Raw genomic sequence first — 25,035 nt, 5'->3', positions numbered from 1 at the left:
TACTATCCACATGGATAAAAGTTCAAACAACCATGATTCTTCTCAGGAGTGACCAGTCTGCAAGGATTACCCAAAGAACTCACTAGTGCATTGCTCTAGGAGGTTAAAGAAAAGCCTATAAAAACATCCAAAGCAGAGTAGGCTTAATTTGAATCAGATAAGGTCAGAGTTCAACATTTGGAAACAGGAAGCATGTTGCAATAATAAAAATGGTGTCCATGGGCGAGTTCAAAGGGCAAAAACCACAGAAAACAAAAATAAAACCACCGATAGGCCCATTGCACGTTTGCCAAATATAAATTCATTTCCAAGGTCTTTACGATAATATCCTGTGGAGTAGCTTTACAAATTAAAAATGTTTTGAAGATGTGTGTCTCATTACATCACCTTGCATTAAAATCCCACTGCATTTCTTAAAAAAAAAAAGGAACATACCCAAAGACAAACATAGCAATGGCAGATCGACGGTCTGGAATAACCCATGGATCACATGGATGTGGATGATTTAGCAGAACTCGTGCTTCATTAATGTGTGGCTATACCATGATTGGCAAACCAAATAAACCTTTGGCGAGTTATCCACAAAAGCCTAGGTTGGCTTGCTTTTTCTTTTGATAAACATCACACCAAAAACATTTTGTCTCCCTACCTCCTGAATGATATGATAGCTGAAGGTCCCATGGTGTTTATATTTTCATATAAATTACTGAACAGATAAATGATGCACCTAGAGGCAGCTAAAAATTGTACCCATTGATGGACCAGACATTTTATTTCCTGTCATGAATTGTCTTGTTACACAACAAGTTGTCCCTTTGATCCATGGTTTCATAGAATATTCTGAAGCGTACTTTCTTGTAGCTCAAAGTTTGTAAGCTACATATAAAGCCATGATGACATCATCTGAGATTTGGATTGTTTCTAAAGGCTTTTTAATCATAGTGTATGTAAACTTCAGAATCTAAATTGAACTATATTATAAATATATTTCTGAAATGTCTTCCAGATTGCTATTGGATTTAGCAAAAAAAAAAAAAACTTTTGATAATCCTGTTTCCTAACAGGGAAAGTCTGATTTAATCCCAGAAAGTAAGGGGGAAAAAAGGTGATCTGTCATTTTACAAAGTATGATGGACTTCTTGGTCTTTATTTACAGACGTTAGCCCACTGATTGAAACAATGTGCAGACATTTTTTATTTTACTTGTCCTCTGTTTATGCTGCACAGGCTGTGGGGGAGTAATCAAATAGCAATCATTTTAAACCAAACAATATATCCTCCTCTACAGTATAGGTCATACCTACAGAACATATATGTGTTTACTTTTTTAAGTGACAAGTACTGTTATTACTTTCTTTACTAAGAATTACACGGCTTCAATGAAGTTTTTATTGTATTTTAATTGATACATTACAATGAGTACATTTCACTTTCAGGTAATTGTTCCTTTCAGCTCTATAACCGAACAATCCTTTAATGGAAAAGACAGACCTCATCTGTGTTTGGTTGGTTTGTATGCATGCAAACATTAATATATCATCAACACATAAACAGATAATATCAGATGCAAAGAAGAACCATCTATTCTCAAGAAACAATTCAAAGCTGCAAAGTCTTCCATCAGGCAGCGTACTATCAGGTAACTATTTTATGCACGAAGAAGGCCTTTACAATGAAAGATAAAAGTCTTTAATGTTTTTATTAAGGATTGAAAATAAAAATAAAAACAAAGAAAATGTTTTACAGATGTTTAGCATCACTTATTTAGTGGCATTAAGTTAGATTCATGTAAAACATTCTTTCATCTGTCTGTGTGGCTCATTGAAATATTGATGACTTTGTTTTTGTCTCTGAAACAAGTCTGAGGTGGTGGGTCAATCTTTAATCTCAATAGTTAGTCAGAAATAAGAATTGAGAACTTTTCCACTTTTCATAATAAAAGTTAGGATTTTATTGCATGAAATACATTCTTTTAGGTAAAGTTGAAAAAGTTGATTATTTTAGTTGGATTTAAAAGCATGACCAGCAAATACAGTAAAAGGATTTCCGTTTAGAGTTACATAGACAGCCGTGTCAGAAAAAAAATAAAACAGCCATAGAACAAGGAAACATTGTGGTTTTGAGCTGTGATTCATTTATATCACTTGATCTTGTTGTTTTATCTATTTATAATTTTTATTTTTTATTATATAAAGAGGGCAATAGCTAAAATGGTAGAAATAAGCCAGGAATGGGCCAGCCCATACCATTTTTTATTCTAGTTTAATGTGTAGAGTTTTGATTTTAACCTCACACTCTATTTAATACTTGTTCTTATAATAATTACATGAAGAGGGTTTTTTATTAAATAGCCCAGTGTTAAAAATTTGAATTCTTTGACATTTAAGGAGGGTTTCAAATTTATAGCCTTTTTTCACTAATTGTTGTTGTGACCTCTTCATTTTGACAAATCAACTGTGTAAATCCTCATTAAAGCTGGAAAACACACTGAATCACTGTTTTTCTCACAATATCACAAATGTTTGCAGTATCCTAACAACAAAAGGACCACTTGGAGGCAAAGTTACATATTTTTAATTTTCCACTCAATCATGTGCTGTCTTCTTTGCTTGTCTTTTTGAAAGAGAAAGTAAAGCTGAGAGGAAGTGGTGGGAACATGATGGAAAAGAGGGTAGCGAGGAAAATTTGTGTTAATTGCAATCTATGGAGTCATTGTGATATTTAGCTGCAATATCAAAACATCATGTTTTCTCTGTTTTGTTCTCATCGATATCTAAACAAGAATAGCTATGGGCAACCCTAATGCTGGTAGATTTAATTTATTTTCATACAGCAACATTTTCCTAATAGTATACTACGAGTGGATCAGAGACAACGTTTTCAAACTTTAAGTTCTTGTCACTACCCGTTCTGTCCCGGATGCACATTTGCACATGCGCATCCAGATATACATCCGGGTCGTCCTCGACTTTATTTTGTTAAAAATACCTAAATGACGTTTTCCCTCCCCAAAAAATAGTAAACATACTAAAATATACACTATATTGCCAAAAGTATTTGCTCACCCATCCAAATTATTGGAATCAGGTGTTCCAATCACTTCCATGGCCACAGGTGTATAAATTCAAGCACCTAGGCAAGCAGACTGTTTTTACAAACATTTGTGAAAGAATGGGTCGCTCTCAGGAGCTCAGTGAATTCCAGCGTGGAACTGTGATAGGATGCCACCTGTGCAACAAATCCAGTCGTGAAATTTCCTCGCTCCTAAATATTCCACAGTCAACTGTCAGCTGTATTATAAGAAAATGGAAGTGTTTGGGAACGACAGCAACTCAGCCACGAAGTGGTAGGCCACGTAAACTGACGGAGCGGGGTCAGCGGATGCTGACGCGCATAGTGCGAAGAGGTCGCCAACTTTCTGCAGAGTCAATCACTACAGACCTCCAAACTTCATGTGGCCTTCAGATTAGCTCAAGAACAGTGCGCAGAGAGCTTCATGGAATGGGTTTCCATGGTCGAGCAGCTGCATCCAAGCCATACATCACCAAGTGCAATGCAAAGCGTCGGATGCGGTGGTGTAAAGCACGCCGCCACTGGACTCTAGAGCAGTGGAGACGCGTTCTCTGGAGTGACGAATCGCGCTTCTCCATCTGGCAATCTGATGGACGGGTCTGGGTTTGGCGGTTGCCAGGAGAACGGTACTTGTCTGACTGCATTGTGCCAAGTGTAAAGTTTGGTGGAGGGGGGATTATGGTGTGAGGTTGTTTTTCAGGAGCTGGGCTTGGCCCCTTAGTTCCAGTGAAAGGAACTCTGAATGCTTCAGCATACCAAGACATTTTGGACAATTCCATGCTCCCAACTTTGTGGGAACAGTTTGGAGCTGGCCCCTTCCTCTTCCAACATGACTGTGCACCAGTGCACAAAGCAAGGTCCATAAAGACATGGATGACAGAGTCTGGTGTGGATGAACTTGACTGGCCTGCACAGAGTCCTGACCTCAACCCGATAGAACACCTTTGGGATGAATTAGAGCGGAGACTGAGAGCCAGGCCTTCTCGTCCAACATCAGTGTGCGACCTCACAAATGCGCTTCTGGAAGAATGGTCAAAAATTCCCATAAACACACTCCTAAACCTTGTGGACAGCCTTCCCAGAAGAGTTGAAGCTGTTCTAGCTGCAAAGGGTGGACCGACGTCATATTGAACCCTATGGATTAGGAACGGGATGTCACTTAAGCTCATATGTGAGTCAAGGCAGGTGAGCAAATACTTTTGGCAATATAGTGTAATATGTTAAAGGTTAGATCTAGTCTTTTTGAGTTTTATGTTTTCCTCTCATGTTAACATTATGGTGAATAGGGCGTAATCTAAAGAAAGAAACAACTAAAATGCAGATAAACATGGTTTAATCATATTTTGCCGGACTGGTGTGAGCATGTCTGATGTTGACTGCAGAGAAGCAGTTTAACAAAGAAAATGTAGAAAGCATAAACATTGTATCACTAAAGTCATAAAACATTTTTTAACAGATGTGTATTAGTATTCTTTAGTGAGTTAAGGATAGAAATAAATCGTTTTAGTACCATAACTACATTATTTATGAACACCCAGCTGTTTATCTGTTCGCGCAGAATGGATCGTGCCTCCGGGACAGGTCGGGTAGTGACAGTCCTAACGGAAGATAAAAGCCCACTTTCTAATGTCTCCTTCTTTAAGTACAAAAATCTAAACTGTCAAGTAGGAAATGGCAAATGAAAGTGAATTACAATCATTATTTGATGGCCGTGTGTGGCTAGCATCAATGATTTTATTTGTACTCCCACTTTCAGTCCATACTCTAGTTTTGTCCTGCTATACAAAACAAGAACCAAACATTTTTTTTCCAATTCAGTTTCAAATATCTAACCAATAACATTCAAATTAAGCTGTCCACATATATCACCAATAAAAGTTAGCTTAAATCCAGTCAGTTTTGATAGCCTACTTGTTCACTTCTGTTGCCATTGGCATGCTACCAGCTAGCGCTACTAGCTAGACTACTTTAATATTAGAGTTCTTTAAATATTATGATAAAGGGTAGGAAGGAAAAAAAATTGTTTTTTTTGTGGTATATTTGCTACAACGCTAAATTTAAACACTAATTTTGTTAGCTAGAAGTCACCCAATGGTTATTACACAATGCTGCCTTATCTAACCAAAATGATCCTCCAGCTTTAGAACACTAGCCAGTTGAAAAATGTGCCAGAGACGAGGGTAGTGCAAAGGGGAACATTACATGTTTTTGATTTTAGAGAAAAGGACAGCATCAGTTCCTTGGTAACGATGAAAGCTGGATCCATTGAATTGCTTCTCATAAATGTCAATGGTAATCTTGTCACTTTTGTTCGAATGCTTATAAACTGCCAGAAAAAAAAAGAAAAAAAGATCAGAAACTTTCTTTGTTTTATATTTTGGCACAGTCAGAATATAGCACCGCAAAGTTTTGCCAAGTAGTCTGCTGGGGAGAAATTCTGTATGCCAGAGCATGTTCGTACAAACACAAGGGTCGTACTGGCATCTCTTAGCCCCAGCTGGAAAAAGAAGATTATCCTATCAGCAGTGTGCAGAGTGGTTAGAAAGGCAATGCTGCCAATGTTACTGCAACTGATGCTCCTTAGAAAATACGACAGGGTAGCTCATTGCTGGAAGATTTAAATCTGCTCAGGATTCTCTGAGTTACATATTTCCCGCTTAATTTCACTTTTTACTTTGGTGCTGTTGTGTGAAAGCTACGGCTTTTTGTTAGCCGCTTCTTCTCATTTCATAAAAACTGTTGCGTCCAAACCATAAAGTTCTTTTCCTACTCTTTTGTGCTTTTTTCTACATAAAGAATATGTATCATATAATAATAAAAAAAACAATTGCAGAATAAACTGTAGCTATCTTTAAAACTAAGTGTTTCTGGATTGTCCTGATTCTGCGTTTCTACCTAAACTAGTGCTCCAGAAAAAAAAGGAAAAGACAATCCACAGTTCCTGTTTTTTTTTGTTTTTTTTTACAGCTATACTTCAATGGAGTAAATGCTTTTTTGTCACTTTTAAGCAGATTACACAGAAGAGGTTGTAATTCTTACATGAATCACATATACAGCCCCTTTCTGTCGAAGTGTGTTTTGTTTTTCTACCATTTTAAAGCGCACATGTTTAAAGACGGTCTGTCTTAAGCTCACATGGTAGGAACAAAACAAGACAAGTGCTCAAAAGACTCAAATCACTTTGTCTCACATACGAAAACATAGTAGTAAAATAACTCAGTTTAATGGTATCCTTTTTTTGTTGTGCAACTTCCTCAACCCCAGTTTGCCTTTGGTAGAGGAAGGCTAAAGTATGCAGTTCTTTTATTCATATGGTTCTACTAACAGCACCAGAAAATTGAGCTGGTCCAGCAAACCCAAACTGTCCATTTTCCGCCTTGCTTAGTCCTTTAGGGTTGCAGTCATTAACTGGTGGCAGTCCAGATCCCCTCTCAGCTCCAGGGGCCCTGGCAGCCTCATCCCCGTCTTCGGATCCACACACCAGCACTTTCCCCGATGGCCGTCACGTGCGGGATGGCACTGTGGGTGTTAAAAAAAACAAAAACAGGCTTCATATAGAGATATGCAATAATAAAGATTGCACTACTCTGTTACCAGTATAACCTTATTATTATCACACATTAATTAGGAGGAACTCTGGCCAACATAAACAGCTTTGCAACCTTTTTCCAGTTTTTCAATGCTTGGAGGTTAAGGTAAGGTATTTCATGGCAGATTTCAGTCAGTTTAAAAAGTGGACTTGGATTGGGCCATCATATGGTTCTGTAGATATGCAGCTGCTCTTGGAATCAATGTCATTTTTATAAATGTATTTGAGCCAAACTTCCACTGTCAGATGGATGACCACACTTCTTAATACAGTTTCAAGACAAACTGCTACAGACGAACTTCTTACCCACAGCTATTAACATTAACAAAGACTTATTAAAAAAAAAAAATTGATTAAATGCAATGCAACCTTGAATTAAATGCAATTGAGTTTGTGGTCATCTCAAAGAACAAGCAGTTCCTAGGTTCCAGAACTGCAACAACATCAAAAATGAAGCCAAAATGACCACATGCAACTTTGCAAACCCAATTCATGCAGTTGGAAAATATACTTTTCTCATTGTATTTTTCCCATTTCCCCATGATTTTGTTTTGACACCACTTTTAAAAGATTTTTTTTGTTAAGTAAAAAAAAAATAAAAAATACACCTCATATATATACTTAAATACATCTACATATATATACATATATCTATTTCTATACCTATCTATCTATCTATCTATCTATCTATCTATCTATATTTATATATATATATATCTATAGATATATATATATATATATATCTATAGATATATATATATAGATATAGATATATAGATATATATCTATATCTATATATGTCCATCCATACATATATACATATATATATATTATATATACATATATATATATTATATATATATATATATATATATATATATATATATATATATATATATATACATATATATTTTTTTTTTTTTTTGGGGGGGGAGGTTGTTTTTTTTTTTTTTTTCTAATCAAGTACCAACTAATAGATCTAAGAAGGCCATGGAAATCTAACTATAACGGTGCTGTTGTGACCTAAATTTGCTAGTGTGACGCAGACATAGCTCCAGAAGAATGTAGACATTGGTCTGGATGTACTGGATGTGCAAATAAACAGCTTTCTCTTTTCACTCTTTACTTCTCGTGACCAGAGCTCTAGCATGATTTAAAACCAGACTCTTTAATATATTTTGGCACTGAGGCACTCAGATATCAAATGCAATTTTGCAATGCTTTATCTTTAAGAGAGATTACAATTATATGTAAAAGTAATTTGCAACAATCTCGCAATTATTGTGGCACTAAACAAATAGTGAAACTCATTTTGGTGTAGTTAGATTATCGGGATAGAATCCCCACATTCCTCCTGGGAGCTTTCAGCTGTTCCCGTCATACGGTTTGTGTGTGCATTTGAACTATTACACGGGATGATTTTAGGTTTTTAAAAGCCTCCAACACAGCCATTTAAAAATCTCAGAGCAACCCGGGCTTAGAATTGGTCCCAGTTGTCCTTAATGACCTATGCTTTGCTTCCCTTTGGGTATTATCACAGTGCAGTTTTAGTTAAACAGTAAACAGATGCCTGAGAACCTGAGCAGGCTGAGATACTTTAACCTTGTTACACAATCAGCATAACTCAGACGTTTGATGGCTGGTGTTTTTTTAAAGCTTTCTTTTTATCACAGTCTGAGTCTGCAACTTAAAGCAGCTGTATCTCTGTTTTTTTAATGTTCTGTGATTCTCTCATTCTTATCTGCACATTTGCTCAGTCTTGCAAAGCTGGATAACAGAAAGCAAACAATATAGAGACTATATACAAAATTTAATTGCATCCATCACATTAATAAAGGGAGTTTTTCAATAGTAAAGATTATACTGCCTTACACATGACATCTTAATTCCTGAACGTAAATCACTTTCCACACCAGCTTGGAAAAACAAGCCCTTGGCTTTACTGCGGCAGTCTGTTTGGAGACCCTTTGTTGATCTTGAACTGCTAAGATAGTATGTCATCATTTGCGGGCGTGTTTTGTGTTCTGGCTCACAGATCCTGATGTGGTCTTAATAGAGCCATTTAAAGTTTACAGATCGTGATTTTTATTTGATTTGGCAAAACTATAAGGATTCACAGTTCAATGGGAGACATGGCCAGAAGACGCTCAGTGTTTCCAAAAAGTCACAGACCTGCTTTGGGTGGAAATCTCCATTCTTGTCACAGTTGGGGATGGGGATGGTGAAGAGGTCATCATGGGTGCGGCTGTTAGATGCCAATCTGTCCAGTGCTCTTTGCAGTTCAGCACGACACGGCGCCTTTGGGAAAAAATACGTTTTTGATTAGTCTTATATGCAACACCCTCATATCTGTTGTGTATTTAAACTATGCACTAAGATCCCAAAACACTTTTTCTTTTTTTTTTTTCTTTTTTTACAAGGCATTTGTTTTTTTTATGTTGTTTTTTTAATTTTTTTTATTTAAAAACTCATAAATTTGTCTTTCTGGTAAGCAAGGGTAAAGTGCAGCATACAGCAACAGATTGGTGAGTGTTGACAACTCAATCCGACACACAAGTAGAGAAAATTCTAGTACCTCAAGCAAGTGTCCTCTCATAATTGAACAACAAACAACATGATGGAAACTTTTTGAAACCATTTTTTTAATATCCCTTAATTTACATGATACATATAACATGCCCATGTATAAAGTTGGATTCTCAAACTCAATCACAGCTGGTTTCCGTCAACTCTTGGCTGCTTCCTTGGTCAAATGAACTTTAATAAAATGGCAGAACTATCTCCCTATCATGCATTCACGATTGACTTAATCCAGCTAATAGACTAATTATCTCATTTCGGTGTGTTTAAGCAGAGAAGCCTCTAGGAAACTGACTATTTAAAACCCCTTGATTATATTTTTTATAATCAATCCACTTACTTAATCCGATTAAATTCCTGTTTTTTTCTCTCCCATAGGTTTCATGATTAAAAAATAACAAATAACATACATTACCTCAGAAGATTAGCCTTTATTTGAATTACCCCCTCTGGAAGGGGACCTTAATTTAAACTGAAAGGAAATTCCAGCTGTTAAACATGTCTGTAAAACATAGACCAGGGGTCGGTGTTTGTTGGAACTGCAGATGCAGTTGCAGAGAATTGGAAGCAGTCTGTGTGGCTATATTCATTTCAACTATGTTGCTTAAGATTTCATGTGATCCGATGTTTAGTTGGATCGGGTGCCAAATCGGATCATTGTGTCCTCGGCTTTATAGTGGCTTCATTTTGAGGGAGAAAGACAGCCAAAAAAAAACTATATGCATCAAAGTTTTTCTGCTATTGAGTGAAATAAGCATTTGATCCCCTACAGCCCTTCCTGAATTCTGGCTCCTGCAAAATGGCACATGTGCCCATGAACAATATCAATAAATCAAACAATTGTAGATGTCCCTTGCCCAACTTTTCAACTGTATAAAGCACATCTGCTCCATCATTTTCTTCCATCTAAATCTCTACAAAATGACTAAACGTGTTTTTAAATACTACCAGGGACATTATATTGTATTTAAGAGGCACTTTGAAATGAATAAGAAAGATATTTTCCACCTTTGGCTTGGAGTTCTGTAAAAAAAAAAAAAATCCTTCCTCTTGGAACGAGAATATTGTCAAGACATAGTAAGGGATCAACTTAGAACCACACAGGAAGAGTTGAAATGGTCTGAAAGCAAGTGGGACCACAGTTACCAAGAACACAACTGGAAACACACATCACATGACAGACTGAAGTGTTTAAGCACTGTGCTGTCCTAAGTTATGTAATTACCTACTCTGTTTAGGAGAATGTGGAGTGGTCAGATGGTGCCAAACCCCAGACCTTTGGCACACCTTTGACCCTACACATATCCTTTAGAACAAATGAAATGTCCAGAATGATCCAGAGAGAAGCATCTCTTTGGAAAGCAGAATCATTATTCAGGATACAGGATGACTTCATTAAAGTGATAAGCAACTCCTAAATCCTGCACCAATCATTACCCTAACAGGGAATCCTGCGTGATTCTCCCTGCGTGATCAAAGGAAAGGAGCAGCCAAAGAAGAATCACCCTAGGATCATTACAGTAAGTGTGATCCAAACAGTCTTCAGATTTATGTAAAAATGCTAAAGCATAAATTTACGACAGTGATTCTGTAAAGGGTGGGTCAGAATGCCCTGAGGAATCTGCAAACCCAATGAGCAACCAAGTTAAAATCAAGCTTTCCAATACAAATTTCATGAAAACACATTTTTTAACCTTAACTGATATGGTTCTTATGCAATTTTGTTTGACTTTAGGTCACAGCAAAGAATGTTGCATGTGAATGGATCATGCGGGCAGACGTTTTTAATCAGTCTGCGTCACTAGTTCAGCTCCACTCGCCAAGGCAGAGTCTCTCAAGAATTACCATGGATGGCAGTGCTCCTACCAGTGGACAGCTGACATTAGCATGTGTGTAAATTCATGGATATGTCATGGATTCTGTGACCGTTGCAGCATCGAACCATGTCTTGTATGGAGTTATTAGACTGGTGCGACTGTTATGCAATTACATTTATATCCTAAGATTTTTTTTTAATGACACAATCTGTAAATAACTACTTTGTGGCTTTTATAACCACACAGTTCCAACTGAGGGCCTATAAAAATCCTGATATGAAAAACATGCACTAATGCTCTAATTTTTATTTTTGCCGTTTTGTGTTAAACTGATAATTTCTCTCACCAGCACTGGCTTGGTATCCTCTCTGCCGCTGTTGCTTCTCAGATTTGTGGATTTCATAGGGTGCCTTGCCATGGTCTTCTGTATGCAGCGCTTGTCCTGTGGACTGCAGCGGATATTGCTGTTGTTGGGGTGTTCAGGGATGATCTCCTCCTGTCTGTCTGCTACTAAAAACATGAACATGGAGACATAAAGAGGATTAAGTTTCAATGGTAAAGCATTCATTCCATTCTAGCAGTCTTCATCATCACCTTTTGCAAAAGTGGTCATACCCAATGACATTTTATTATGGTGAGTTACAAATGGATTTTTATGTGTTGCTGCTTGTTATGTGCTCCCCGAGCCTTTGGGGATTAATGTCTACTAACTTTGCCCTCCTTGGGAGCAATAACATTCAGTTTTGGTTGAATCTGGTGGTCTTTAACATATTGCAAATAGATAGTAGATAGGACTCACTTTCTTGTCAATGCTCTTCCAGAGGGCTCAGATGCCTGCAGTCTACTACTACTAATTCTCCTCTTAATAGATTTTCCTACCTGCGCTGCGGATCTCTGCAGCTTGTCCAGAGTTACCAGAAGTGTCCTTGCTTCTATTTCAGTTTTCATATAATGGCTTGAACAGTGATCAGTGTGACAGGAAAACTTGGCACAATATTTAATAAACTCTGCCTAGAGATTCTTCACAACTTCATTCATGGACTGCTTTAGTTCTTCGTGATTCTCCGGTGCAAGGATTTTCAAAGCTGCTTCTCAATGCACGTTTTCCTGCATGCTTTTGTTGCTTGATTCAGATAATCGCTTTTTAGCAAAGCCTGTTAATCAGCAAACAATTGAAATCAGCTGTGCTGAAGCTGAGTAACATTAAAAATATGCAGGAGAGTGTGCCTTAAGGATCCTGATTGAAAAACGCTGGTCTAATGTTTCCTAACAAGCCTCAGAGGTGTTCATAGAACAGCTGTAGCCCTGCAAAGATAAATTACGCACAGTTGGACTCCATGAGCTAATTAGGTAACTTTTAAAGGCAGATAACGAGGGGTTTCAGATGGGGTGATAAAAAAATGTATGTCAATTTTCTAGAGGTAAAAACAATTAGAAAACCATTTGTTTTTATCTTTTGCTTCACTTCTACACAGACATGGGCAATGTGGAGTCAACAAGTCATCTCCATGACATGTGTTTAATCTACCCAGCCAATTAACCAGGTGAGTCCAATCTGCACAGGTTAATTCACGGTGAAGATTGGACTCACCTGCTTCAGTGGCTGGGTAGAACAAATACATGACATGGAGATGACTTGTTGACTCCACATTGCCCATGTCTGCTTCTACACACTTACAGAATGACAGCAAATTTAAATACAATGAATATCCTATCCCTAAATGGCAGGAAGTGATTGGAAAATGAAATGTGAAAATGTCCAAAGGTTGTTAAAACCTCTTTAAGGCATGCTATATCTCGTCTGGCTGAATGTGGAGAAATCCAGGCCAGTTAACCTCAAGGACAGAGCTTTGTGATTGGGCTCTCTTCCTCAGCTCTGACCTTGGTACCTTGCAGCTACTGTGTTACAACCAAGCCTTGAGGTTTTAAATGATGCTGTTCTTTCAGCCTCCCTGCATTATGGTCCGCACCACTTTCACCTTTGTATGCCTATAATTCTGCAGCTTTCTGGGCCTCCAGGCTCCCAGCTGCTTCCTGAGGAAATGCCCCCCCTCGCATTTCGTCCTCGAGAACCCCTCAGCAACATCCCTTTGTTCCACGTGGAGGTTGTTATAGGGCATTTTCTCTGTCATTAGAGGGCACTGGTCAGTGAATGTGGGTGCAGGAATGCTGAAATAACTTTGGAAAGTTGTAATCTTTTGTGTTCAGGCATTTTCAAAATACGGTATGTAAAATAATGTACGTACCCCTGACTTTCTTTACATGCTGGCACCTGTATAAAGCTAATTTGAGGGTTTTACAACACTTTTTTGCTGAACCTTAAACCAGATTAGAGCTCCGGATAAAGCCACGACCAGAAATCTTGTTTTTTGGAGTTATCTGAAAGAAAGTTAAGGTTTTCTTAAGGTTGCACTGCACACAAACTCAGATCCAATATGTTCTATGCATTCATACGTTTACAACAGGAGTGAAAACAATAACTAGGTTCCTCAGAGCTGTGCAGACAGTTTAACGGTTTGTCCTTAACGGAAAGTGTGTCTCAGCTGTTTGTATTTTTAGTCTTGTTGGTGTTAAGCACTTTCTTCAACGAGAAGGAACAACATATCAGCTACTTTCCTCACTTTGTCCTTTGCTCATCTTTCAGCTAGAGTTTCTCTGATTCCACAAGTCCACGTTCCTTCAGAGGGCGAGTCGAAGTGATTTAAGATCGTGTTGGGGGGGTGGCATGTCCTGTCTTCTAACCTGTTTTTAAATGGGGGAAGTCAGTACCTCTGTTTGAGGTTTCATTTGGATCGCCACCCTTTCACTTGTTTGATATAATTTCTATGTTATATGGTCTAAGCTGACCGAACACAAGTAGTGACAGGTGAGAATACATGTGATGAATGAAGAATTGTCCAGTGCCTCGTAAAATACTTCATAAATCTTAAAATGTATGACATTATTTTACTTATTTTTCTAATTAAACTCAAAAAGCCTTGGTTGATTTTTGTGTCATTTATGAGAAAGGCCTAAAAACATTGGTCCATGGGATTAAAGGGAAAGTGAAATAATATATAGTTTAAAGGAAGATTAACAAATAAGACCTGAAAACTTTCATGGTTTTAACCCTGCTCAGTATTTTACTTTGTGGAATCACAATCTGTGATTTAATGTTCCCTGCAGGTCTTACAGGTACAGTTTCTTCCAGAGAATAACATTTTGTATTTTTCTTGTATAAACATGCAAGGTCAGGCAGATTGAATAGAGATTGTCATTTAACACTAACTTTCAAGGCTCCTCTCTGGTCTCAGATCCTTGCAGCCTAATAGGCTTTCTCCCAGGATTACCCTGTTTTTAGCTCCATCCATCTCCCCATCAACTCTGAATAAACTTAATTTCCCCTGCTGAAGAAAAGCCTCCCCAAAGCCTGATGTTTGTTGAGGTTTATGTGCAGTGTTTGTTTTTCTATCACCCTGAAATTGTATTTAAATACATTTAAATCTATTTATAGCTGAGCAGAGTTTCTTTATCCACATTTTTTCTCCCGATTTCATTTCTATTTGTTAAACTGTAAATGGGAAATCCTACAGGTATCTTTTACCAGTAGTTTTCATCTCTTAACTCTACATAAGAATCGTGTTTATATTTTGCTAATAATCTGTTGACAGGACTAATAGTGCTGTCAGCTACTCCAGAGTGACAATGGGTTTCTTTGTGGCTTCTGTGGTTAAGCGTCTCCTTGAACACCCTGTTAATTTAGTTGGATCCTTGTTTAATGCCCATGCAATTAGTTGCATTGGATTTTATTCAGGGGTATCACAGTAGAATTAACTTTCTACATGTCCTTGTTGAACTTTTTTAGATTTTTTTAACCTAATGTATGTTTAACTTTCCTGCCACTTAACAATTATTCACAACCTTCTGTTGGTCTCAAACATCTACATTTTGCAATGTGACATGATGTGAAAGGTCAAATTTTTTTTTTTCATGCTACAGTATTAATTTTATGTTTATTTTCTTCCTATTTTCGGCTGATTTATTTAAGCAATATTTAATTTAAAATATTCAATTACATAAAACATATAATGTCAACTAATCGTCAGTATCCATTGTTCATGTTGTTCATGTTGTTTCTTCCAGCTAAGTGCTTTGGAGTGGGGTATAGATATCTATTGATTTATTTTCTTTTGGAACTTGGTGCTTGTTTTGTGAGCTAAAAATCTTAACATCTGAACTTCCCACCTGTAATCAGCCTTTGCCACACTCCATTGCCATCCACCTGTGTCTTGTTGACTTCCTTCCTCTGTCTATCTATTTGTGTCTCCTCATTTGCAACTTCTCCTTGGCAGGTTGTCTATGACCATTGAATTTACACTTCCCACTTCTAACTTTACACCAAATGTTGCTACATTTTTTTTCACTTTCCATTTCATGCCATACACCATTTTGTATACACGTGCCTACAATTATTGATAACTATTGCATATCAGTAATTTCTCTTGGTGTTTTGTTTTGGTTGAGTAAATTAATTTATGAAAATCATGAAATCTACCCTGAGTGTTAATTATTTTTCAATAATTTTAGTAGGAATACCTTAAAACACTCACTTAGCATTCATTGTGGCTCTGATCTCTGTTTTGATCATGGGACAGTTGGGAAATAGGTTAAAAAATATGAGCTCTTATGCAGCTAAAATAAAGAGGGAAGCTATTGCTGAAAATATATTAGATTCATACATTTCCTTCTAAACAGATTGTAGCGGCATGATAGATCACATTGTAGTTGCTATTAAAATGTTTAATATTCTTCAGTATTTTCTTTTTGCCCCTGATATTTTTGTTTGAGACTATGCAAATCTTCATAAACATATACACTGAGAACCCTGAACCTGTAGCTTAGATTGTCACTTTTGTGTTAGTTTTACTGTCACTTTGATGAGAACCAGTCAGGAGATCATCTATGATTGTACATTTGCCACCCGGTCAAATAAACAGTAAAAATAAAGCTGAAATGTGGAAGTGTTGATTCAGCCATGCGGATCCTAGGTCAAACATAATCAACCACTGCTGCGTTTACCTTGTGTATGTTTACTGTTTGCTGCAATGATGATGCACACACCTGCTAAAATCAGCAGATCAGGTCTGTTCGCGTTATTGTATTTAGGCTATTTTTAACTTTTAGTTTGTGAAAATAGAAATTTATAAACGAAGAAATATAATAATTTTATTTTCAGACTTATTGAGGAAGTCTGACTCTATATAGGAGACTTTATTGCCTATCACCCACAACTTTAATTTCGCAAGATTCTGGCAGGAAGTTGAAAAGTCGTTCAGGCTTGAAATTAATAGGTTTTTCTTTACTGTCTGTGCTGAATTCTGCAGGATTACCAGCATCAAACCTGCAGCGTCAGGGCAATAGACCTCTTTAAAATCAGTTAATAATCAGCTGATGTCTGATTCAGTTGGGCAAACTCTGATTTAAACTAACTGCACGGCTCATTAGAAACGTATGTGCCCGTCCTCTTTCATTTGCCAGTGACTGGATCTAAAGACAAGTAAAACCGTTTCAACTGTGTCTGATTCTGCTTTCAGTTTGACTCCTGTCAAAACAGTCCTGTTTGTTAGTTTTCGCAAATCCAAACACAGCAGACGCAGCGTTGACTACATGTTTAGGGAGCTTGAAACAAAGTGAAGCTACAAATCAGCACAATTGAAAGAATATGTCTGCTTTAAATTCAAATGTTCTACTCAATAGATTACACAATATATTAATACAGTACAGTTTAGATAAAAGCAAGCCGTTTCTAAGTGTGCTATCACTCATTTGTAGTTACTCATGAAAAGAACATACCTTTGTTGACTTTAAAAATGGTATAAGACATCAGCCTGAGGCCTTAAACAAATACAAGGAAGGGAAAACACACTCACACAGGTGTGGATAAGATTCAAAACTATGGTTTTGAGGTCAGAGCACAATCTCTTCCAGATGGATCGTCAACAAAAAAAATATTGTTTTTAATTTTTGTGAAAGACCTTAAGATCAAAGCGCTGTCCGTTCTGTCCACTGAGAGTCTGGGTTTCTTCTGTTTTCAGGAAGGAATTTTATTTTTCTTCCCTATTGAAACAGGATCTGAATTCATGTCAGTTATCCAACAATATTACAGGAATGAGTTGTGGTGGGATTGTATGTCTTTTGGCTCAGAAGATTTAAGGAATAGCAGTGGTGAATTGGATCAAACTGCACTGAAATACACACTTTACTTCTATTTTTAAGCTGAATTTACAAATATCCTGTAAGGAGGTGAGCAATAATGGCAGTTTTCTTGCAATCAGACAAGTTGCCCTGTTGAGAAAATTTGGTTGAGTAGTGTTTGGCAAGTGGAAATTTTTTTTTCCTATTTTATCAGTAGATGTTGATGTAGTAAGCCATAAGGACTCATTGTCCCCAAAATATTTGTCATGACCTGGGCAAGTTAAATTGTTGGCATATCTCTCTCGGCTTCTATTTCAGAAGGGATCAGAGTGAGGTAATCTGATTTACTCCATCATAACAGCTCCAGCTGTCCAAATGCACTGCAAAGCCCAAAGAAAACAAATAGACAACTCGGAAGAACATCTGCCAAAAGAATCTCAAAATTTTAGTTTCCTTTTTAAGAGCTGCATAGATTAATGCAAGCTTCAAGACAAAGATGAGGTTCCAAGAACTTATATGATGATACAAGTTTATAAAGTATAAGAAAGCCTTGCAAAAATATAAGGCTTTTTTCACACTTTCAGGATTATATATATATATATATGTTATTGGTGTATTCTTTCACATTCTCATTTTCAAGGGGCATGTTTTTTTTTCTCCTTCTTTTAACTGGGTAGAGTTACAGAATAACGCTGTGCTCGATATACCTGGAAACTTGGAATTCAAAGTAATATAATCTCAGTGGTGATAACATTTCATTTTCCTGCATGTTGACTCTTGTAATCTTGAATGTGTGCGTATAGTCAGTATGGCTACTGCTACAAGCACAATAATGTCAAAAGCATATTTCTATGAAACATTTTGCACATATAAACAGATCTGACATACATCATCCTGTGGGCATCTAAAAATAGTATGTGAATGATTAACTTAAAGCTAAACACATGACAAAAGAACTACCACAAAGATTAAAAATACGGAAGTTTGATTACTGTTAATGCAAGTAGTATTTATTTTGACTGTGCAATTTGGGCATGAATACGTTGCTCTGGCTTTCCAAATAAGAATATGGAGGTGGCAAAGTTGAAATTTCTTACTAGGAGGTAGAAAATTTCTACTTTTGAAGACAAATAGAATACCCCATTGCATTCTTTTATAGCTAGTGGCTACCAAGAAACCATAACTAGTAGCTAAACAATCCAGTATTGGTTTTGGATATGTTCATTATTCAAATATTAATCAATTTTATATCTTGCCTCCACATGAGGAGAAAAAAAATCAACACCCTTCAGAAATATTATTGTTTTTTTGTGAGAAACTTCTGTTAAGTCACTACATCCTTTAGCTACAATATAAAGTAAAGGCTGTGGTGAAGACAGTGGTTGTAAATTTAGGTTACATCTTGAATTATAATAATTGAACATTATTGATCTCACCTAGAAGAAATTGACCTCTGCATTTTACCCATCCCCTTAGGGAGCAGTGAGCTGCCATCATGGGGCGCCTGGGGGTTAGGTGGGTTTCAAACTCATAACCTCAGGATTCCAAGCTCTATGCCCTAACTACTAGGCCGCCACTCCCCATTATAGACCATTCCATGCATAGCCACTGGCATTTGTAACTTATTGTAAACTACATGATGATAAATGTATTTAAATTTTACCCACCAAATAATAAGTACCAGAATTAGCTAGAATTGATTGATTAATTACAGGAAGAAAAAGGTGCATTGGACATATACAGAATATACAGTGCGTCCACATATGACAGCTTTTTGTTTTTTTCATAGTAGGCTCATTATACCAGGTTATTGCACATATAGATAGATATTTATATATAGCTACTGCACTGGGTGTCAAATATAGAGAAACAGGTTATTGCACAGGGTATTAAACAGTAAAGCACATTATACTAAGAAGCTAAAAACCTCAAGATGTCATAGGCTAAATGTTTGCCAACTATTGTTAAAGTCCTTACAAATCATTTATTTCTTGTCTGTCAATCTGTCACTGTTTCTTTGTTCATCGAAATATTCAAAGCAGTGCCAGACAACAGTACATAAAGACTTTTTTTGTAACTAATTTTTTTTTTATTCTATATTTCCTGTGTATTGCTTTGAGATGACATCTCTTGTAATGCTTTATAGATATAACCTGCCTAAGTGGACATGTTGCTGCAGTATAAAAGTGCAAAATGCATTTAAATACTGTCTCATGTTTGAATAACTGTAGTGGTTAGCTTGGTGATTGAGCACAATTAGATGATCCTGCTGGTATTTAACCTGAAATCACATGGTTGTTGATTTAGATATCATTCCTAGATCCATGTTTTACGTCTTAGTTAAATGGAACGCAGTAAGTTCAATTTAATGAAAAGTTATGTGAGAATGAGCACATTTTTACCTCTGTAAATTTAATCCAGATTTTTTTTTATAGCTTAAGATTTTGTTAAATTGAAGTCATAAAATAGATGTCAGCATTTGTTCCTTGTTCATAATTTCTTCCCATAAAAGCTTCAATATTTGTGAATCTTAGACAAAAAAATAACAGCATAATTGTCCAAATACCTGTGGTGCTTCCATTGGCCAGCTTAAACAGAGAAACTCATATAACCCCTGTTTTAAAATCTCTAAGCTCGCTGTTCAAAATGAAATTTTAAATTCTAGTTTTAAACCTCAGAACAGGACTAATATAATTAGGCTTCTTGGTTTATTTCCAATTAATTCAAACACATATTTCTTTATGCAGTCTGAGGACATTGCATCAAACCGTTTAGTGGTCCCTTATACCTACTTTAAAAGCTAGAGGAAATCCAGATATATTTCCTGTCTTTTCATGGAGTTTGGAGGCTTGTGATCATTTTGATGTTCAAAAAGCTAATTCACAACTTGTCACCTCAAGGCACTTTACAGGTACATTTCAATCAGATCATATTGTCATATAAAAAGTTTCTACCTAAGGAAACTCAGCTGCATCGGGTCATTGACTTTGCAGGACAAGCTCCTCCTGGATGAGCATGTGACAGCTAATGACATTTTTATTTCAACAAGCTTCTAGTTTGATATTTGCCTTAATGATATACATGTATGATACTATTTGTGTTTTGTTTTCTATACGGTACATTGCTGGGTATTTCGTTTTTGAGTTTAACTTCTTGTGAACCTCTTTGTGACATCTGTCTGTGAAAATATGCTTATACAAATAAACTTTTACTTACATGGCCTCATTACAAAATCTTTAATGAAGACCCGCACTGCATGATAACAATGGAATTTAAAAAATCACTCATTTCTGATTCTGTAATCAGTAGTATGTTTCAGTCCAGGTTATGTTGTAGTGTAAATACCAAATTTCTTCTGTAATTCAAACACCAAGAAACCATATTAATCTAAAATAGAATAAAGGAAGAAATAAAGGAGCTTTTCATTTCAAGTTTGACCAGTCTTTATTTTACAGTTTCGGGGTCTTCAGTTTGTTCCCAGTAAAATGTTATAAGCCAGATTCCAGTTTCAGCATAGGTATACACACCATCAACATTTTTTTTTCTACCAAACACCCAAAATGGGGCCACAAAAAAGCTTTGTCAATGCTTGTGCAATAAAGTGTTACTGGCCAGCCCGATGCAGGGAAACTGATGATGACTAAATTAGATTCGATTTCCCCTGTAGAGTGCCTTAGTATTGCATCTGTTGTAAACCAATGCTTTATAAATAAACAGAATCTAGAGAAATTTAAACCAGATTTTTAACTCACTTGAAACTGCCAAAAAGTCTCAAGCCACAATGTCTACATTAACATGGAGCTTTCATAATGACCTGTGTGCGTCACTCTAAACTAAGTGTGGTCATACAGAGTCCAGCTCGACTGACAGCTTTATTCATCAAGCCCCTTGGGACCTTTAGGTGTAGAGCTTTTCATCATCTGACATTAGTATGTATCAGTTCGTAAATGATATCTGCCTTCACCACCAGAGAGACGCACCCCTATACCTGACACCCGGCTGCTCATGGCAGGAATGCAGGAATAGATGCCAACACACACATGATGATTTATTCTGAGTATTAAGACACAGAGTGCTTCTAGGAAGAAACGCTCAAGCAGTCTTTGACTTTAACATGAGAACCTGGGGAGTGCTTGTTAATATAAAAAATAGACTTTTTTTTTAAGTCATAGACTTTTGAAGATCCCTGTTGGAAGCAACGCTTTTCCAGGTAGTTTTTGAAGTTGTGTCAAAACTGCAATTTAATGACAAAAACTATTATATTTTAAAAAGTTTTTTTTTTTCTTTTGGCAGGGGTCTTAAAACCAGCCTAAACATCCTAAAATTCCTTTCAGCCTCACATCATCCCATCTCCTTTTATTGAGAATCCTCTTGGTTTTTAAAAACCCTCTTCTATTTTTATCTTGCATGTTCACTGTTGCTAGGAGCGGGGCATGTATTCAGGAGATGCACCCCCTTGTTTAATAATGCATAAGTGCAGTGAATGCACCACAAAGGAAATCTACTGCACTTCCCTCTTTTCTGATTGTTTCTCATAAAATTCAATAGTTATCAGAAGCATTGGTGAAGCTGATTTACAAATAGTTTTATGTATGTGCTGAACCCCTTTGATATGGCAGACTCAGTTAGGGGATGGGGGCTTGGTGGGACTAAGCACTAAGGTAACCAAATACCCCCAAATATCTAAAGTCTCAAAAAGCTTTCATTTGCTAAAAACAAAAAAAACAAAAACAAAAACAGACATGTCTCCCTATTATTTCATGGCAGCGTACATTTAGGGTCAATTAATGGTTAGTTCAACATCTTAGAGCAGCAGCAACACTCGGGCGTGGACAGATAAAAGGCAAAACAAGCACAGACAGATGCTTGTTTCTTGTTTTAATATCAAACTCCAAAAATCAGCTTTTTTTCTTTTCTTTTACTTCATGCAGTCACGCTAACCTATGCACAGAGAGACAAGAGGTCTCTAATTTCAGCTCTGGCAGCCAGGGTGCCGATGAGCTCATCCTCATCAAAGAGCTGAAGGCAGTGGACGATGCGCTCAAAGGCTCTTTGGGGCGCACAGGAGGTGGGGTAGATCGAGTCATGGGGAGCAGATGCTGCAGTTAGGATGCACCTCCTGGGATCCTTTTTATTGGCTGACGCTCATCCAGTTCTCTGGTTTTCTCAGAAACCAGTAAAAACCTAGAAGCTTGTATGGTGTATAATAAATTCATCAGCTAAAGTATCGAGACAACAGTAAATAGAAAAAATTTAGTTGCCCCTGACGTCATCTGCAGAAGGAAGTGATTGCAATAAAACAGCCAGTATTAGCCCTCCTACTGTGTGAAGCTGGTTGCAGACATTCTCCTTGTTTCAAGGCGTCTGAAGACCAAAGAAGCGTGATAGAGACATCAGGAAAAGAAGTGTTAGAAATCTGCAGCAACAGCAGGAGGAACAGGAGGAAGGGGCATATCCATGAAAGAGCACCAAGTGAATTACTGATTGCAAAGACCGCTAATAGCCCCAGACCGGCCTCTCTCCATTACAGTCATTTCATACAGCAGCTTTTATTACCTCCTCCTATTACAAAAGCACACACATAGACTTACATTTGCACCGCCACCATACTGACTGCACATCCCAGCTTGCACCCGACAGCTCCCTCCAGGATCTTTTTTTTTTATCCACCCTTTCATTGAAGCTGGTATGACAGAACTTCTTGCAAACAATGCCTGCCCTGGCCAACACCAAGACGCTTGCAAGACTTAAGTCTGCACTGCACAGCAGGGCCCTTTTCACAGTCAGCAACCAGAAGCCAGCGGAGGAACTATGTGAGCTTGGCCGACAGGAAGCACGCTCTTCTTCAAGGCTTAGCTGAGATTAGGCTGAACATGCAGGACCTTGTCACATCCACTCCGCAGGTCAGGTGAGGCCAAGTGAGCAAAGAGGCAGGAATTTGATCTGGTCAGGCGGGACTGATGGGTTGTAATCAGAAATTTCCTGAAAAAATTTGCTTTCATAACTGCCTGAAAGCAGCTGAAAGGATGCATACTCAGAATTGTTTGCTCTTACCTGAGTTCTCCTCCACCTCCCTCTCATCCGTGCAGATGCCCTGGCCATGCATCAGGGAGTGTAGCGGCCTCTCTACCCCACGTGGTGGGTAGCATCGGAGGCCAGTGCCACACCGGGGTGAGTATACACCACAGTGAGCCCCTTTAGGGAGCGCACAGGTGGGGCAGCAGCCGCAGCCAGGCTCGCGCACTGTTTCCTCACAGCCATCGGGCAGATGACAACTGGCCAGCCTCTCTTCAGAGCACACTGGACAGCGGATGGCCTGATCCGACAGGCACAGCGCCGCCAACGACAGGGCGCCGAATGTCCACAGGCCCCAGTAGGTCGGAGCCACGCCACGTCTTCGCACCATGACAGCTCAGACACCTGCACTTAGTCCTTTGCCCTTTGTAAAGGATCCTCTCAGGTTCACCCCTCCCTTGACTTTGCTTTTGATGATTTTTCCTCTCAGATAGATTTTAGACGGACAAAGAAGGCTTTACAGGAACAATTTATCCAGAATTCTTTGATATTTCAGCTGGACGGGGACACAATGCCTCTGCTGTATTCCCTCTCTGTTGTTCTGTTTCAATTTCACAGTGCAGAAACTGGAGCCTGCCTTTTATCAGCTAGCCAAGGTTTGGGTGATAAAAAACTATGTCTTAGTTGAGGTTGAAGGATACAAGTGGTTTCTTCAGGTAAGTATTGTCCACCTTTTGAGGAAGCACCAAAAATACTTAGTCAACAAGTGTCCACTTGCAAAGCTGTCATCAATAAAAAAAAATGTCAGAGCCACAATTTCTTCCTCTTGTCTGTGTGCAACACGAAAGACCGTCTTCTGAGAATGCCTCAAAGCAAGCAGCTCTCTTTGGACTTTATACTGGTCCGTGGACACGCCTCTCTCTCCAGGCGCAGCAGAGAAAAGCCAGGGTGAAGCTCTCTCCTCTGTCTCCCTCTGTCTCTCCAAAGCTTTCTCACACTCTCAAGCCTGCAAACTTGTGCTCACTCTCCTCTGCTTGTCCTCTCTCAGTCCTGATTGCATGAAGGAAAACAGCTGAATCGCCTTCTCATTTGTTCTCACTCAATATCCACTCAGACTTGGTGTAGTTTATGTGACAGGCGGTCTGTTGTATTGATTAGTAGTCTGCAAGATAATACATTTTGTTCTGTAAAGAAGCAGACTCCCTTCAGGGGCTCTCCACTTTAATCAACCCCAAACGTAGAAAATCCATGTACCTACCTCTGTGGCTAAGTATTGTTCAGGCAACAAAACAACCTCTGCTGCCTCAACATGGTCTCGGTGTGTGTTTTTATGGAGTCCCCCCTCCACTCCCTGTTTCATTATGTCAGCTCCCCGATCTCCTTTTCTCTCCCGTGTTGCGAACTGATGATGGGCAGCTATAAAAGGCAAAGGGACACTCAAACACCACTTTTCCAGAATCCTGCCCTGCCCTACCCCCACCAGTCCTAAATAGCCCCCCACCCTTCAAGAGTTTGTTCAACCAACCCTGCACAGCAAGCCTAGTTTATCACATGCGTGTTTCTGATCATCAAAGACTGTACTTTGTTCTTGTTTGCCAGTTCGGCTAGATATGCCTTGCACCCAGCTCTTAATGCCTTTTATTGGTCGACATCTCACTTTTTCTCTGGTGTTCCTTTGCTTTCATTTTGCCATGGAAACCCAGCATGCATTGTAATGCTTTTGTGAGCGTGTGTTCTTTCTAATTTTTTTTCTCTAGCTGGTGGCTGGTTGCCATAGACTGGGCATGG

The 25,035-nt window shown here is 38.0% G+C and overlaps 1 protein-coding gene across 2 annotated transcripts; it reads right to left on the bottom strand.

Moving 5' to 3' along the window:
• Window positions 1-5,868: 5,868 nt before the first annotated feature.
• On the bottom strand, window positions 5,869-24,653 carry LOC119779358 (insulin-like growth factor-binding protein 4). Of its 2 annotated transcripts, XM_038278980.1 has the most exons (5): window positions 24,506-24,653; window positions 23,287-24,409; window positions 11,405-11,565; window positions 8,834-8,959; window positions 5,869-6,591 (listed from the first exon to the last, which is right to left on the bottom strand). In XM_038278980.1, the coding sequence occupies exons 2-5, from the start codon at window positions 23,636-23,638 to the stop codon at window positions 6,454-6,456; spliced, it is 777 nt and encodes a 258-aa protein (XP_038134908.1). In that variant the 5' UTR covers window positions 23,639-24,409; window positions 24,506-24,653; the 3' UTR covers window positions 5,869-6,453. The 2 variants fall into 2 exon arrangements, with proteins under 2 accessions (XP_038134908.1, XP_038134907.1); XM_038278979.1 differs by lacking the exon at window positions 24,506-24,653 and having other exon boundaries at window positions 11,405-11,568; window positions 23,287-24,387.
• Between the last annotated feature and the right edge of the window lie 382 nt (window positions 24,654-25,035).

The sequence above is a fragment of the Cyprinodon tularosa genome, unplaced genomic scaffold (genome assembly GCF_016077235.1).
Source record: "Cyprinodon tularosa strain WSP-4 unplaced genomic scaffold, ASM1607723v1 ctg146, whole genome shotgun sequence".
Lineage (NCBI taxonomy): Eukaryota > Metazoa > Chordata > Actinopteri > Cyprinodontiformes > Cyprinodontidae > Cyprinodon > Cyprinodon tularosa.
The sequence above is the reverse complement of the archived record's forward strand: the minus strand, read 5'-3'. Positions and strand labels throughout refer to the sequence as shown.